Here is a 17,934-nt window from a genome sequence, read left to right as displayed (position 1 = left end):
GAGCTCAAACTCAAACTCAGAGAGATCCTCCTGCCTCTGTCTCCCTTGCACTGGGGTTAAAGGTATGTGCCATCACGCTAGGAAGATCCTGCTTCCTGGTAAAAGTACAACAGAGCAGTTTCCAGCGCTGACTTCACCTTGTTTTTAGCATCAGGAGAGACAAGTGCAGTCTCACTGAAGAAGCTTTTGGGGGGCATGCTATGTTATCACTAGGGACAAGAGTGACCTCATCCAGCAGTCACTGTGTGAAATCTGGGGGTACAGGTCTAGAACATGGGACAACATTTCTTGGGAGTTTAATGGTTGATTTTTGCTACTGACTTATTCTTGTAGTTTTTAGACTCATCAAGAGCTGAAGGTCTGGGTCATCTTGTGGACACATGCTGGGAGGTGTCAAACTCAGGGAGGACCTCTTCTACTGGGACCCGCACAGCCTACTCAGCCTCTCTGGACAGCAGGTCTTCCTAGCTCAGATATTGGCCACTTCCCTGTTTGTCTCTAAGCAGGCTCTGTGGACACTCCTGATAAGATGTGACATTTGCTGAAGGATTTCCTAGAATCCCAGAAAGCATTCTGTGTTCCTGTGAAGGACTGGTTTTTCACCTGTCAGAAACAAAACAACTGCCAGGTAATGGTAGAGCACATCTATAATCCTAGCACCTGGGAAGCAGAGACAGGCAGATATCTGTGAGTTCGAGGCCAGCCTGGTCTACAGAGTCAGTTCGAAGGACAGGCTCCAAAGCTACACAGTGAAACCCTTTCTCAAACAAAACAAAACAAAACAAATCAAATAAACAAACAAGAAACAAAACAATCTCCCAAACAAAAACAAACAAAGGGACGACGACAACAACAAACCCAAAGCAAACATTCACATATTGTGTGGCATGGTTTGCACACCACTGCCATTACTCCCGGCACAGCTGGAACTGGCTCCTGGTTTTAATTCCTGGGATATTTGCAGATACTCTTCTCTCTGTTCTTATCACCGAAACGTGTCTTTCTCTGTCCATCCAGTCCCAAATAATGACATAGAAACTTCTTATTAATTATGAAAGCTCAGTCTATAGCTTAGGTTTGTTCCTAACTAGCTCTTATAATTTAAATGAACACATTTTATTAATTTTACTATGTAGATTACCTTTTACTTTTCTTTCATTCTGTTTGTCTGACTCCCTCTTGTGTCTTGTTGGCATCTCCTCTGCACCTCGATTATCTCTTCCCACTTCCCCTCTCTGCCTGGAAGTCCCGCCTACACCTCCTGCTTAGCTATTGGCTCTTTAGCTCTTTCTGAAACCAGTCACAACAGTATACAAATATCCCACAGCATATTGCCCTTGGTTTTTCCATTACTAAATTTTGTGTGGCTTCTTATTCCAAAGGCCAGCATTTACAATATCATTAGCTCAGCCCACGACTCCTAATCTGACAGTGTAATCTCTTGACAAATATACGAAACAGCAATGGAGAGCTAAGCTGTCTCCCGAAAGACAGTGTAAAGATTCCAGGGGAAGGAGGGCATAGAGAGACTCGAGACTGGCGTTTACTCTGTTGAAGGCCTCCATGCTGAGCACTGACCATGGCATGTGACATATTTATATTATGGGTTCAGACACTTTCTTGATGACAATTATAGCAAAATCACACTTCCATTCTAGAGAGAGTGACGGGAATTGCAGGCCAGTGGAAGCCATGGTATTTCTGACAGTCGCCAGTCAGCGTGTGTTCTGTGTGGCGTGGGTGGAAGAAGAGATGAAGTATGGACAAGGGCTATTCCTTCTGCAGCCAAAACCTCAAACATATGGTTGGATGAAGGATTTTGGCTCTCTCTCAAACATAAATTGCTATCGTTTGGACTCTGATACATTGGAATGTCTAAGCCAGGTGCTGTTCAATAGAAATATAACATGTTTGTGACTTAAAAATTTCTAGAAGCCACACATAAAAGTAAAAAGGAACAGATGAAATTAACTTATGAATGTTTTAACTAATCCAATATACCTATTCTAAATTCTATCATTTCTATATATGACAAATAAATATTGATATATTTAATTTTTCTTCATATCTCAATTCTTCTGAAATATGTGTTTTTTTTTTTAACATTCACACACACCTTAAATTAGGCATTTCAGGCCCATAGTAGCCACGTGTGCCTTGTGTTTGCCATCCTGGACAGTGCAGACCTAAGTCACACTGGCAACTTCTGGAGACAGAGACGGGAAAGAGACCACAGAGCGGATTACTTGAAGTTTGGATTGTTTTTAAAATCTATGGCAGATTAGGGAGTGGAAAAGATGTGTCCAGCTTATCCAAGTCATTTCTCAGTCAGTCGCACATGTGACAGATTAGAACTCAGCGCTGACAGAATCCAAGTTTGCACGCGTCTGTCTTGTGGACACCCTCCCCAGTGGGTAGGAGGCTTGTCACTGTGGGACATGAGGCAGGTAAACACTAGTAGCAGTCTATAAGGTAGAAAATGGCGTATGGGCTGGTGGCTCTCTGGCATCCAAAATAGACTTCACTGAGTCAAGGGATTAGCTGCTCACCACTCTGGGAAGGCTCACTGAAAGCAGAGCCTGGGAGGAGTTCCGAGTTACACAAGATCCAGGAATTATTTCGTAGTCCCTAACTTCCTGTCACTGATACCTGGCCATCCTGACCTTTCAGCTAATCCAAAAATAGCGAACAGGGAGGAAGAGGCCGGAGAATCCAGAGGAAGTAATGTCCTGGATGACTGTGTTTAAGACCTCTTCCCAGGGGATGTCTGCGGCTAGAAGGATGATAAAACCAAAGAGCAAAATCTTCATTGATTTGGGCTCGTGTGCAGCTGTATGGAGTCACAGTGACTCCCAGGGCAGGCCAGGAGACTCTGCCTTACTCAACCCTCTGTCTAGTAAATGTGTTCTGTTTGCACCGGGGGCACTGCGTGGTGCCACAACTATTGTCTTTATAGTGGCAAGGCAGCCGCCATTTGCTCGGTGGGCATCACAAGTCCTTCCGAGAGGCAAAGACATTGCAGGAATCTCTTTGCCAGGGGAGTCGGACTCTATGTAAGCATCCTAAGGAGGTGGAACCTGCTTGGTTTACATACCCACTTCTCTCACAAAGTTTGGGAAGTCAAATAGGAAGCAAGACCTTCTGCAAATGTCAGCCCCAGGCTCAGCCAGGGTTGCACATTACATATTTTCTCAGGATTTTCGCCTTCCCGCTTTTAAAGAGCGAGAACACATGCCCTGCAAACATTCTCTCAAGAGAAAAGCTCAGGGCACACCAATGAGATAAAAAGTCCCATCTCCTCGCTCATCCACAATATGACAATAAATATGCACAAGCGAAAGGTATATGAAAAGAACCATGAAAAAGGTATCCTTGGAATTGTGTAGGTCACGTGGGCAAACATGGTGGCTGTTGAAGGTGATGGTTTTCTGTTTGTGCTTCCTTGGAGAGCAATTAGCCTCCTTCCTTCCTACCCCTCCTTCCCAACTTCCTCCCCTTTTCTCCCACTGCTCGCCTTCCTCCTGAAAGAATGCATTAAAACCATGATTCCTGGCTCTTACATTTACTGCCTGGGTATCTAGTGGAGGGCAGGGTGTCTACAGACAATTGTGTTGTCTTGGGGACTGTGTTCCTTCCAGCCAGAGCTTTATTAAGAACGGGAAGGTGTGTTGAAGGTTCTGAAGGTAGCCTTGCTTGTAACGTGCCAACGGGAAGATCCTGGGAAGCCTAACCCACCCCGCTGCTCAGCAATCAGTTCCGGCTGGCTGCTTTTATGGTGCCAGTGTTCCCTCGTCTCTCAAGCCCCTCTCTTTCAATTCTAATGTCTTTGTGCCAAATCCAGTTCCTCTGTGCAATCTGCTCAGGGCTGTCCGGGCTCTCTGAGGCCTTGGTCAGGATCAGCAGCATTAGAATGCTTCCAGGGTTTTGTTCAAAATGCAGAATCACAGACCTTGCTGAGAGCCTCAGCGTCAAATGAGAAGTCAGAATCTGGTGCGGATTTCCACTAAAAAAAGGGGGTGCCGCGGAGCCATCTCCCACTGGGTTTGGAGACCTTCCCTCACTCCTATGGCTTGTAGCCCTGTGAAGATGGAGGGGGCTGGGCAGAGGCCACAGCTAAGGGGGCTCAAGAGCACGATATGCTGATCCTCAGCTTTGCTGCCCTCCGGCTTGGACTCACACAGGTGCAACTACCACATTTGGGCAATAAGATAATCGGGCTGGGTGTACCACAGGCACCCAATAAACACCAAGTTACATGATGGTCATGGCAGGGAAAAGACGTGAGGTTTGGTAAAGCTAATGGTGGGATCCCCATACTCTGGAGCCCGACAGAGGCATGGGTACCTGGCTGTCTTGAGCTGAAAATATCTGGGCACAGGAGGAGAGGGACCTGAGTATAAGAAAGGTGTGTGTGTTTGTGTGTGTGCACCTTCCCTGAAGGTGGCCCCAAAAGAGGGCTTAAGACAGTGTCCCTCTACCAGAAGTGGAAAATCTGGGGGAGGGGGAGGGGCATAAGGTAGTGAGGAAGCAGGAACCCCTAGCGCAGCACCTCCACATTCACGGCGCCTTATCCTGGACCCACAGTGCCTTGCCTGCCTCAGTCATAGTGAAGAAGGCTGGAGTAGGAGTGAGAAGGTGAAGGCAAAGCCTTCATTCAAGCCTGTTCCTTTTCTCAGAGAACAGAAGACACAGTGTTCTTCTGTGCATCAGTAGAATAAAAACAAACAACAAAGAAAGAACACTGCAAACGTGGCTGCTCTTCGATCCTGTCGTAACTGTGAGCGAGGATTATTATTTTTTAGTTTCAAAAGAGGCACAGGAAAAAGGGGGGTGGGTAACCCTCCGTCTGGTGCCAGCCGGTGGCCTGAGGGGTCTCATATGCACCTGATATTGTTCAGAACAATCCCAAAGACAGGGAGACAGGAAGGAAGGATGCTTAGACCCAAGACTGATGGGAGATGGAGTGGGGGGGAGGATGGGGGTGGTAAGGGAGTAGATCCTTGGTCTATCTCTTTGAGAGTCCTAAGCCTTTCTGTGCAGTCAGAGTGATGCTTACGGAGTGTGTGAAGACTGGAATGAACAAGTCTGCTCTGGGAGAGAGCATGCAGCAGGGGTCCAGTAAAGCTGTTCTCCTTTCTGTACCACCACCCCAAGCCCCAGCTCAGTTTGAGGACACTCCAGCTGGGGGGCTGGAGAGGTAGCTCAGTGGTAAGAGCACTGGGTATTATCCCAGGGGTCCTGACTTCACCCCCTAGCACCTACATGCTGCACACACCCATCTGTAACTGGTTTTAGAGGATCTGGTGCCCTCTTCTGCCCTCTGGTACAGATATACATGTAGACAAAATATCCATATACATAAAATACTTTAAAAAAAAAAAAGACTACGCTCATCCTATGTCCCCAACAGCCTAGGAAGCAGTGCCTGCTCTGATTTAGAAGCTGACTTCAGTATGACAAACTGAGTTATACTAGCTGGGCTGGGGCCAGAGGATAGAAAGGGAACACAGACATCATTGTCTGTCTGTCTGTCCATCTGTGTGTGTGTGTGTGTATAAGAGTGTGTGTACACATGTGTGCATATGTGTCTGTATTTGTGCATGCAAGAAAACACTTGCATCTGGGAGGAAGGTGACACAGGCACCCTAAAGCCGTCCCTCCAGTCTAATGCAGGGAGGACGCTGATGGGCTGCGATGAGGGCTGTAGAAGCATCGTGGAGGAACAATGGCCTTGGCCTGAGCATCAGCGGGAGGAGAACTTTCCTAGGGGTGTATGAAGCACTTGGAGAATATGTGGTAGGTGTGTGAGCAGAAGGCAAGGAGTCCGAGTGTCGTCTACCAAGCCTGGTGGCAGCATGTGGTCCCTTCTCAGGATCAGATGCTCCTCACACTCTCGAAAGGGGCTTCCTTGGCCTCATTCCTTGGCATTTGTTTCTTTTAATTGTTTCATATTATCTGAAGAATAGTTACATTTTAAGAAAAATCCCAGTCTTTTATTCTGTTAAAAGTACAAGGGTAAGAATTTCTTCTACAGCCAAGGGGTAGAATGGCTGTACTGTCGGGATGGCCACAGCCATGTCAGATTTGAGGATGTTCAGACCCAATCAGATCTAGGGACAAACAGAATAGACAAGGCGTAGGGACCCAGGAAGGGTCAATGGACACGTTTTGGTCATACGGAAAAGCAACCAGTGACCAACTTACCACACCAATGGAGAAGTAGTTGTTCATGATGTTGTATGGGACCTGGTCTCCATTCTCCACCTCTTCTCTGGGTGTGACTTCGAGATACCAGCGGTCCAGCATCACCAAGGGGCTCTGTTCAATCTCCTTCAGGATTTTCGTCAAGCTGCCCCCTTCGTAACCTATGGACAAGGGCATGGTGTGTACCACCAGAGCAGAGGCGAAGCTGTCCCTCAGGCAGGGCAAGTAACTCTTAAGGCGTTTGTGACTAGACTTCTGGGTGATTTGGGGCTGGAGACATGTGTGTTCTCTAAGCCAGGGAGAAGGGGCGGATAGCAGGGAGTAGTTAGCGGAGTTTAGGGTGAGTTGGAAGCCAGAGAGCAAGGACTGGAATAGGTGTTGACTAGAGGCAGGCCTGGCTCTGGAGCTAAAGCCAGCCCTGGAGAATGGGTGAGCTGATGTCATTTGCAGGATGTGGACAGACTAAGGGTTATCCTGTGGAGGGAAGGAAGATGGACTTAGGTATTATGCTTTCTTCCATATGTGATGTTTACATAAATCTCACTATCTATCACCCATCCATCTCTCTATTATCTCTCTCCATCTATGTATCTATCTATACATCTATATATCTACCTACCCCCCCACCTGACATGAAGCAGGAGGTGGGCTATTGGGAGAGGGACGGGGTAATAGAATGTGGGAACAGGCGAAGGTATCGTCATAGATATTAAAAAACAGGATAGTCATGCATGAGAAAGGCTTAACAAAAATTATTTTGTACAGGAAATTCACCACTAGTTGGAAGAAAAGACAAAGGAAGGAGAGTAAAGGGGGGGGGGAGACTGGTCAGCTACAGGGTTGGGAGGTTGTGTGTGGAAGGTAGCAGATCCATCCCAAAACTGTTCTGGGTGGAAGATGGACAGTGTGGCGATAGGGTATACTGTTAAGATGGCTCTCAGGTCTGACTTCCTCTGCTTTAGCCTCCACACAAGAACACAGGTGTTGACTGTCCTGGCTGTCCTGGTCTAGGATTGCTCCCTTAATTGATCAACCACCTGGAGTCATTGGTCTTCTGCCTGCTGGCTTCCCTCAGTGGAACCGGGCTTTGTGTTCGGCCGCATGCCCAGCTCCATTAGCTGCTTCGTTTGCAAAGTCCTTGACCCTTGCTCTAAAAGCCACCATCTCTCTGTGTTCCACAGCCCCAGGGAGCCTGATAATCCAGATGTCCCTGGTGTCTCCTGATTGGTGATGCAGTATTCCAGGCTGCATTCTGAACCCATGCATAAGGACAAGCATGTATAAGGAGGGGCTGGCTGAGATTATCTTTATCCTACAGTAGGCAGGTCCTGCTGGAGGAGGCAGGCTCTAAGCCGATGACTTCAGGACTGTAGTCAGTCAATGCGAAGAGACCATGCAGGACCCTGGGACCTAGAGGAGGGGGCTCCTGTTCCAGATCCAGCATGGAACGGCAGGATCATGGATCAGAAATGACCATCAACTACCTTCCTGTGGACAGTGACCGGTAAAAGCTAAGTCTACCTGTCCCTGCCTAGCATCCGTGAAAGCCTGAACGCTCGGCTCCAGTGTGACGTCAGAGGCGTGCCTACTCACCTCCTCCCCAGCGGAGACATCGTGCAAGGTCATTCCCCGTTCCGAGAGGCAGGACGGCCACTGGTGGATGCTTTGTGAAGTTGGCCTTATCTGCAACCCACATGAAGGAACAGACATGCCACGTGACTAAGGTGGCTGCATTATCTTTATAATCCCCACTGGTTGCTTGCCTTCCCCCACTGTAATCAGAGAATCCTTCCTGCAATGGAAAACACGCCCCTTACTGAAGCCATCCACGACGTTTGCCATGCGCTAGCTGCTGCAAGTTTGCTGACGTTGTCAATCAATTCTTCCTATGGAGATAAATCGCTATCCCTATAATTTGCACCCATTTATCCTAAACACGTCTCAATTCTGTTCTTCAAGGTGACAGCACACGCTGCAAAAACATCGGCTCGTGTGATTTTAACACTTGATGAGGACCAATATTTGTTTTCATTCATTGCCTACGGCAACCTAGCCAAGGAAGAGGTTGATGAAGGAAAAGCGATTCCAGAGCCTGGATCCAAACTCAGATCTCTGGCTTCAAGCCCATCCTGCTGCCCTCGGGGGGCCAGGCAGGGCACAGTGAGAAGTGTGCCTGGCAGTAGGGAATGGTGGTGGTGTGGTCTCTGGAAAACTGACAAAGCTCATTGAAAGCCACGTCTATTTTAAAGCTTAAGCAGCAACAGGGTGCTAAAGTAAGAAAGCCTGCAGGTGTTACCTGACACCCACACACCAGTTTATCATCTCGTGACTCCTGATGCTTCCCAGAATACAGATTCCCGCCCCCCCCCACCTCCCTTTATGGTTGCGCAGGAGTGTGGCCAGAACAGTCAGGGAGATGTCACTGTCCACCGTGCATTGGTCTGCCTGTAGTCTTCAGCATGGTGGCACGGCAGGGAAATTGGAGGGGGAGGTACGGGTACCTGTGGGGCTTTAAGGGGGCATGCACACAGACCCTTGTCCTGTGAGGTGTTCAACATATTAGCCATGGGTGGGGGTTAGGGAGGGCTACAGGAATCCCTGTGGGGAGCTCTAACTGGGACTTTCCTGGCAGAATAGGGGTTCAGAGTCACTACCAGTGGCCTGCCCTGTGCCGGAAGAGGCTGATCTCAGGGCCGAGATTACCGCTGATGGGCTGAGTGGAAATTGGAAAGATGCTGAACTCTGATTGCTCCTGACATGTGACTGGAGTCTCCCGTCACCCGGAGGGCACCTGTTTCTTTCTGTCTGTCCCTTCTCCTGAGGTTGCCACCTTGAGGTTACCCACCCTTCCAGCCCTGAGCCCAGAAATCAGCACGCTATCCCAGCTTTTCCTTTTTCCTCCACTCCATTCACCCACACAGCACTTCCTGTGAGCTGTCTCCGGAACAGATTTCCCAGCAACCTCTTCTCTCCATCCCCATGGAGACAGTGAGTGAGTGCAGGGCTGATTCCTCCCCTCTGTCCTGGTTCCACAGTCTCCTTTTCTCTCTCTGCCTCCACGTCCACTCTCCTGGTGTGTTCTCCACATTCCGCCCTGGAGGGCAATGCCTGGGCCGCAGATCCTCCACATTAGGGCTCTCCTCTATCAGTGTTGCAGCTTCCTCAGCAGCCTACGCTCAGGATCGAGGCTCTGTGCCTTTCTTCCTAGCCTTCACCTTCTGCTCACTCGGCTTCCCACCCTGCCACGAAACCACCCTGAACTTTTCTCGGTCCTAACACTCCTGCTTCTCAGCACAAAAGTCACCTCCTGTCACCTGGGTCTGCACTTGGTGACTCCTAGAGCATCGGGGTGGTGACTGTATCATATTCTCATGTAACTGTTCACTTGTTTGTCCCCTGAATGGCCGATAACTTCATTTGCCCTGGCATCTCCACTTGGGTCCAATGAGTCCTGCCATATGGCAGATGCAGTGGGAGGTGGCCCTGGCCAGGCTCTCATGGTGCCCACAGACTGTGGTGGAGACATGGCTGCCAGATCTTTGCACACATAATGTACCTTTTTACTGGAGAGGGAAGGGGAAACGGTCCTGTTACAAGGTGGCTATAGCTGACTAATGTGTAGGAGAGCCTCCCCCACCCCAAGAAGCTACACTTCATTTGAGGCTGGGGAGCACTTGAGACAGGAGGACCACTTGGACAAGGCTCTATGTGAAGAGAAAGATTGCCCCAGTTGAGGGTCTGAGAGCAGGGTCGGGTGGCTGGAACCCCCCAGAAAAGGATGGGAGGGAGAGCAAATGACTCAACTACCTGAGCCCTGCAGTCATTAGAAGAGTCTCCTCATTTTCTGAAGAACCACAGGAAGCTCTTGGTGTCTTTATGCACACTGCAAACGCACTGATGTTAGGCTAAGAGCGGTCCGATTGTAGCGGGGGAGGTGGGAGTGAGCCCCAGTGGGGTGGCGGAGATCACGGCACACGTGCTCAAATGGTGAATGAAGAAAGCAGCACACTACAGTTTCCTTTTTCCTGCCTGGCTTCTCTTTGAACCAGTAACCTGTGTGAGCAAGTCTAGCATCCCTTTCATCGCACATGGTTCTTTTTTCTGAGCTCTATCTGTCTCCGATGTTCTCTGTAGAGGGATTTTGTGTAGTTTCTCCAAGAGCGGCGTTCTTCCTCTTAGTGAGTGAGACTAAGGGGACTGAGGGCTGAGACTGCAGCCGTGAGCTGCCTTTCCTCTCACAGTTCCCACAAACTTCAGAGCCCACAGAGGCAGCAGAGTGGTGTGTGTGCGTGTGTGTGTGTGATGTGTGCGGTGTATGTCGTCTGTGATGTGTATGTGTACAATGTATGCGAGATGTGTACATGTCTGATGTGTGGATGTGATGTATATGTGTGTAATGTATATGTGTGTAATATGTGTGTTTAATGCATATATGTGAGATGTGTATGTGCCTGAGGTGTGTATGATGTGTATGTATATGTGTGTTTATGTGAGACATGTACGTGTTTGATGTATGTATATGTTATGTATGTGTATAATGTGTGTGAGATGTGCATGATATGTGTGTATGTGAGGCATGTGTATTTGTATGATATGTGTGTGAGATGTGTATGTGTATAATGCATGTATGTGCAATAATATATCTGGTGTGTATGTATGAGAGATGTATATGTGTGTATGTATAAATTTGGGGTGTGTGTGTTTGTGTTTATGATGCATGTGTATATCTGGCATGTGTGTGTGTGTATGATGCGTGTTTGTGTATATATCTGGGGTGTGTGTGATGTATATGATGTGTGAGTATGTATGTATCTGGGGTGTGTGTGTTTGTGTATGATGTGTATGATGTGTGTGTATGTATATATCTAGTGTGTGTGTATGTGTGTATATGTATATATCTGGTGTGTATGTGTGTGTGTATATCTGGGGTGTGCGTGTAGGCATGGGGACCAAAGCCTGGCTATAGGGGGGTAGCAGCTCGCTGATGTTCCTTCTCCTCTCCTACTCTGAAGGCCTCCCTTTCCCTGCCTGACTTGGCTGGGGTCTAGTCTGGCCAGTCTTGATGTTTCTCATCCTTTTATCAACCGTGTCCCAGGTGCCAGCAGACCCTGTTGTCCCTGCCCCCTAAAGACATCCAGACTTGTCCACTTCTCATGCCTTCCTGTTCCCATGTGGCTCAGCCCTGGCCACTCTCTTGGGTCGCTGTGGGAGCTCCTAACTGGTCTCCTCGCTTCTGCTCTTGTCTTTTAGCACGCCACCTTTCTTCTTCACTTAAACCCCCAATGTCTTGGGGTTCTCCCACGCTAACAGCCATGCTCTACCTAACGCTTTACCTACCCATGTGACCCAGGCCCTCACTGCCTCTGCTTCACCCTCTGTACTGCTTCCTGTGTGTACCCTGCTCTTGGTCACACTGGTCTGCCTTCAGCCTTAGGGCCTTGGCCCTTGCTGCTTCTTTTGTCTGGACTATACTCTTAGGCATCCACACAGCTCAACTCTCCAGTTCTCGGAAATAGCATCACTTCGTACCCTGTGAGCTATTCCTATGCAACCTCACTCCATCCCTAGACTCCCTTTGTTCCTCTCTTTGTCCATGTTTACTGCCCTCTGATGCTCTATACATCTCACTCATTTCTTTGTTGCCTGGTTCTTGCCTCTAGAACTAGTCTCCGTTAGTACAGTAATTTTGCCTCTTTATACACTGGTGGCATCTCTAGTGACTACAAGAGGATCTGGCTCATAGGGATTCAAGGCAGCATTTGTGTGATGACAGACAGGAGGTGTGAAGCCGCCCTGGGCTCGTGGCTTGGTCCTGCCCCTCTGACTTTGATGCTAGCCTATCCCGGTGCCTCTGTTGGCAGCTTTCTGGTCTTTCTGTTCTCTACTGCAGAATTTGCCTGGGTTCTGCTTGGGTTCTGTCTTGACTATACCCGATCCCAACATTTCACAGTCTCCATCACTTTCTTAATCCAGGCAGGGCTAGGCTTGAACTCAGGCTCCCAGCTCTCCAGCCCCCTCTCATGCCCTTTCCAGGTGGGACACAGCCCAGCATGGTCTGTCTCTCCTTGCACTTAGCTGCACCTTCTGGACATGCTCCAGGTGTTCCTTTCCAGCTGATTCGCCATGGACTGTGACCTGTGCTCAGCTCCCTGGCTTTTACTCATCACGTGACTATCTGGATCTCTAATTCTGCTTCAAATCTGTCTTGTTCTGTTACTGTCCAGCTCTGTCTGCGACAGATTTTTTTTAAAGACAAAGCCTTCAATGAAACTCTTCAGTACCCCCCCCATATCTAATCAAGCATCCATACACGAAAGGGGCACAGAAGAAGCACAGAATGGACAAGACACGGCTCCATTCCTTCTTTAGTTCATTGCTTTCTGCTGATTTTAATTTTAACCACTATCAATAATAATAAGTGAAGAAAGGCCTTCCTGGTTATTCTTACCAATGCAATCCAAAATCCAGCCAACTGTCCCATCTCCGCCACAGGCAAGAACACGGAAGTCTGGGGTGTCATGGAAAAAGTTCAGTCTGGAAAGAAGAAAGGCCATCGTGGTCTTGTTAGTAGGTTGTGACTAACATTTGTGTGTGTGTGTGTGTACATGCATGTGTGTTAGGGACTGAACCCCGGGCTCCAGCCTGTCAAGCAGACTATCTATCGGTGAGCTTCATTCCAACCTTAATAACTTGATTCTTCTGAGTCAGTCTCTGTGTTCCCTGGAATTAGGAAGAATTCTTGATTCTTTTGGGGTTGAAAGAGTCACTTAGCATTCTGAATCTGTCCTATGCAGAGCTACTGAGTATGGATAAAAATCAATGGTGTGATTTGTGTGTGTGTGAGCGCGCGCGCTCACTAACATCCTAATATGAAGAGAATCTGATCCGACATTCAGTGTAAATGAAAAATCATTTCTGAGAATTTCTCAACAATTTGAGGAATTCGGTTTTTACATTTTGGCAGCGATACAGATAATCCGTAATATTTTGACTCCTCTCAGCTCTCCTGACTGCTGTCTTGATAACCACCTCTTTAAATTATCTGGATCTTCCTCTTTCCCTCTGGGGCTCCCCCTGCCGAGGAGAATGAGATCCATTTTCCTTGGGGGCCTGCGTCCTGTAGAGCAGGGCTTGGGGCCCCGCTGACCTCAGAGGCGACAGACCCCAGAGCACCTGTGACTTTGTCAACGTGAATGTCACAATCGCTATCTCAGCCCATCACAGCCATGCCGTGAGTGGACCGCTCTCATTTCTGTCATTTGTGGCTTTCAGGTCACAGCCACTATTCAGCCAGACTATGAATATTGCTCTTTAATATGTTGACAGACCATATTCATTTACATGCCACAAATTTGTCTGTTAGGTTTTGCTAACTACTTCTCCACGTAATTAGTTTCCCTGGAAATACCATATTATTTCACATTCTGCATTAGAAAATATGGTTCTGGATGGAGTCCTTAGTCCAACAGATCGCGACAGGAGCCCTGGCAGAAAAAGCCGAGAAGTACCGCTGTGGAGAAAAGGGGACCTGTGGATGCCTTGAGGTGCAATTTAGGGATCCCAAGGCCTGTATTTTTCTCTTCTCAGCTGGGTGGTCTGAGAAGACCCGGGGGGGGGGCACGATGGCAATGCTATCCTCTCTCATTTCCCTTGCGGAACCCTGCTCTCTTTAGATGGGGCACTCTGAACCGAGGTTCCCTTCATCTGCACAACTTGCCTGCGGACAGATGAACATGCACACTGAAGATACTCTGGACCCATCAGACCTGAAGTCGACCCCAAGCTTGTCAGTCACAGGAAAAAGAATTAAAGGCCGAGAAACCCATGCCATTGAAATACCCTCTGAGAGAGGGGCCGAAAAGACACTAAGTGTTTTGGCACATGGTGGTGCTATCCAGCAGTAACCCGCAGACACGTGGCCATAACGGCAACTCCAAGAGCCAGACAAACTTCTGAGTAAGTTTTCCAGATAGTGAATTTGTACCTGTGTGCCTTTCTCCTTTTAACTGGGTCTTGTGCTTCCATTTCTATAAATAACTCCTGTATCAGACAACCAAAAGACAGGGACAGGATCCATTTATAGCCACCTTACTCCAGCCCGGTGGGAGGAATCTCACCGAATCTAGAGTGGAAATGCGGGTCAGGAGGTGTGGTAGTCCCGACCAGCAGATGGCGCTAGGGCACCAGCTCTGACTGGGTAGACGCCTTCAAGCCCACTGAGGTGACAATTTCTCATAAAGTGGGCAAGCTCTGTTCACCAGACCTTCAGTCAAGTCACAGAGGCCCTGCCCCCTGCCCTCCCACCACATTTTCTCACCTTCTGCTAGAGAGCAGGAAGGTGGGAGAAGGGTCAGGAGGCGTGTAACCGCAGCAAAATTGGATGCTTGGGGGAAAGAACGGTTTCCTTGACTAAAATGCTCCCATAACAGGACACGTGACAGACTTTGAGAGATGGCATTAAAAGTACAAAAAAGATCAAATAGGCCACCAGCCTGACTGCCCTGCCGGTCCAATGACCAGTAGCGCTCCCTCCTCCCCCGGACATCAACACCACTTCCCAAACAATAACCAGGACAGGAGAAGGTGTGCAAAAAAAAGAAAGGAGAGCAGATGGTAGGCAGAAAAGGTCAAGAGCCCGAGAGTTCAAAGGTGACGAAGGAGGGTGTTTCTTGAGAGAAGACGAATGTCCATACCCTGGAGTGGGTCCACCATTGTCCAGGTTGAAAACTTGTTTGGGGTTGAGCAGGTAGTGGAATTTCCGGAGAATTCTATGGGAGAAAAAAGCAATAACAGAGAAGGAAAATTGTACTGCAGAAGTCACCTGGGGACAAATACCTTTGCACCCATCGGTGGGGCTTAAGCCTAAGGGGAGAAATGTTGCATGCATACCCCCATATCCCAGTGCACCTGGCATCCCCATGTCCTTACCTCGGGCCCAAAACTACCCCGCTATCTTACTCCAGCCCCACCCCAGGAATTGCTTATTGCAGCAGCCATGGCAGAGAAGCCTAGTGAACAAGGCTGTTAGAGACCTCTGGATATTCTGTGTCGGGTAGGGTAAGTCTGCCCTTTGTGGGCTGTCCAGAGGTGCTAGGGGTCCCTGGGTAGAGGGTCCAGCCTTCTCAGAAGAGTACATGAGGGAGGGGGTGGGACCGGAAACTGAGAGCAGCGACTGTGTCTGGGTTTCCAGGCTCTTGCGTGGGATTGCTAGGTCAGGTCAGGAGGCATCTTGCCCCTTGGATGGGGTGGGGACCTCAGTGTACTTGCCTGAGCTCTACCTAATGTAATTTTTCTAAACTCGGATTCCTGCTCTTCCTCCACCTGCTCATTTCCCAGACTGAGCGGTCCTGGGAGGCAGAGCAGTTCTGTGGGGCCCCCATTTCTCCTCCCGCTCTGCTGAGCTTACTCCAGCTTCGCCCAAACCCTGCATTTTCCTCGCTGGGAAAGTGGAGTTCAGGATAGGCTAGGAGGCCCTAATCAGGTGAGTCTCACCAAGTCTGTTAAAACCAAGAAAAGACTTGGTGCAGGACAGGAAAGGTCAGGCCCCTCTGAACTTGACTCTGGCAGCCTTCACAGGGGCTCATGTGGCAGGTCCGTGGGTAAGCATTAGGTCTATTCTAATCCTTAAGGTTACCCTGTGAAAGGTGATATCATTTCCACCTGTGTCATAGAGGGGGAAACTGAGGCATGGGGAATTAAGTCACCTGGGCCTGGTGATGAAGTGGCAAGTGGCCATGAGCCCAGGTTTCCTTGACAGTGCAGTCTTCTTTATTGGGGTTGAGGGGAGGAAGGGGTTCAGGTCAGGTTGTTTTAGCATGTCTATTTTGTTATTGTTTTTATTTTTTGAGACAGGATTTCTCAGTGTAATAGTCCCAGCTGTCCTGGAACTCGATTTGTAGACCACGCTGGCCTCGAACTCACAGAGATCTCTCTGCCTGCCTCCTCCCTCCTTAGATCAGTACTCCTCCTGAATACTGGGATTAAAGGTATGTCACACTGTGCCCAACTGTCTTTTTATTTTGAAGAAAACAAAGAGGACATACCTTTCTCCTTGTCTTCCTCCACTTTTGGGGTTCACCAAGACCAGCAGGGGGTGAGTTCCTGGACTAGGGATGATCTTATACTTAAAAATGAGAAGAAAAAGAAATGAGCATTATTTAGTAGTAGATGTCGAGACAACTTTGGAGGGTGGACGGGAAGCAGGCCCAGGCAGGGAGGAGAGGAGGGGGCTATTTGTCTGCTGACTGAACTTTTTGAGGGAGAAAATCAGCTATTTCCAGCTTGAGAGACTTTCAAGGGAGCAGTGAGAGCTGGAGGTTGGGATCAGAGGTGGGGCAACAGCACCAGCTTCAAATTGTACAATTGTGTGGCATTATGCCCATGGCACAAGGTTAGAATCGGTGAGGGTCACAGTGAAATAGTCTAGAGGGTTCGTCCACCACGTCACACACCTGCACCAATGAGATGATGCCCACGAGCACTCCGGCCCCGGCACCTTCCAAATCCACAAGCCTGACCCAATTTTCCTCCCAAGCTCACACTTCTATCTAGTGGATGCCTTATCATTGGTACCACACCAACATGCCCAGACAGACTGTGTTTCCCTTAAAATCGACCCTCATGCCTGTTGTCCTGCTCCTGTTAAAGGTGGGGCTACTCAATTGAGCATCCGGGGGGGGGGGATCTGGCCTGCCAAGTTCTTTCTTAGAATTTTCCTTACAGTCTTCGTGGTCCCTATGCTGTTAAGGCTTTTCCTACCCCCAGCTGAATGCACTACACCCCCACCCCAGTTCCTTTCTGGGATACCACATCAAACATGCCACCTCTTCTAAAACACCTGTAATGACACCCCCTTGCTCTCAGAATCAAATCCAAATCCTGGCCTCAAGGCCTTCTCAGCCTCTCCCCTTTCTTCTTCTGTCTCCTCACTTCTCCTGTCTTCCCCAGTGATAGGCCCAGAAACATGTGCCTGCCTCAGTGAGTGTGTCTAACTCTGCATATGCTCACCGTCATTTGCTCTTGACCCATGACTTGAAATACTCTCTTCTTTGTAACCTCTTAAAGAAATGCAGCATAGCCCAGGACTTGGTTCCAGAGTCATTGGCTCTGTGATGTGACATTGCTCTCAGCTGCTGCAACTAAAGCTGCTGAAGCATGCAATGTGCACTATTCCCTACAGCATTGAGATTCGACTCTTTGCATTTCTTTTTGTCTTTCATTTTCTGGGTAAGCTGTCAAGCCGTTAGGTAGATTAGAAACGATGAGGAGCAGAGTGGAGCTGCCGTGGGTTCCACGGTGCCTGACACGGGAGTGGGCTCTCAGTCAAATTTTGTGGATTCAGCAGAATGATATTCCCACACAGATACTGCTTGGCCTCATGTTCAATATTTAATGCCTGCATCGTTAGTTTTAAACTTCACAGCCATCTATCACAACATGACAGTTTTGCAAAGTGCAATTGTTGTTGTTTATGATTTCAAAGAATTCTGGTGTCTTCTAGGGTAATTGTGAGATACTCAAAAGCATCTTGGAGCCAGGGGAGTAAGCCCTTAAGCCGGGAGATGACATTCAAAGTGCGACCTGCCAGTCAAATTGATGCCAGTGTGGGACAACTTGTGTCTTTTGCCCTCAGTGTGTGTGTGTGTGTGTGTATGTGTGTGTGTGTGTGTGTGAGTGCGTATGCATGTGTGTGTATATATTCTCTTCTAAGTGCCTAGAGTGTTCTTTTCT

General features: G+C 48.6%; 1 protein-coding gene across 1 annotated transcript in view; it reads right to left on the bottom strand.

Moving 5' to 3' along the window:
* The window catches only part of LOC126504264 (diacylglycerol kinase gamma), a 113,651-nt gene that overhangs the window by 82,061 nt on the left and 13,656 nt on the right, over positions 1–17,934 (bottom strand). Inside the window, exons 8-12 of the mRNA XM_050146496.1 lie at positions 16,248–16,327; positions 14,898–14,972; positions 12,653–12,738; positions 7,798–7,887; positions 6,205–6,365 (exon numbers count right to left, since the gene is read on the bottom strand). Coding sequence (XP_050002453.1) covers positions 6,205–6,365; positions 7,798–7,887; positions 12,653–12,738; positions 14,898–14,972; positions 16,248–16,327 — 492 coding nt within the window. The remainder of the gene's footprint in view (positions 1–6,204; positions 6,366–7,797; positions 7,888–12,652; positions 12,739–14,897; positions 14,973–16,247; positions 16,328–17,934) is intronic.

This window comes from Alexandromys fortis, unplaced genomic scaffold, assembly GCF_014885135.2.
Source record: "Alexandromys fortis isolate MF-2015 unplaced genomic scaffold, M_Fortis_MF-2015_v1.1 scaffold_56, whole genome shotgun sequence".
In the NCBI taxonomy this organism is placed as follows: Eukaryota; Metazoa; Chordata; class Mammalia; order Rodentia; family Cricetidae; genus Alexandromys; species Alexandromys fortis.
The sequence above is the reverse complement of the archived record's forward strand: the minus strand, read 5'-3'. Positions and strand labels throughout refer to the sequence as shown.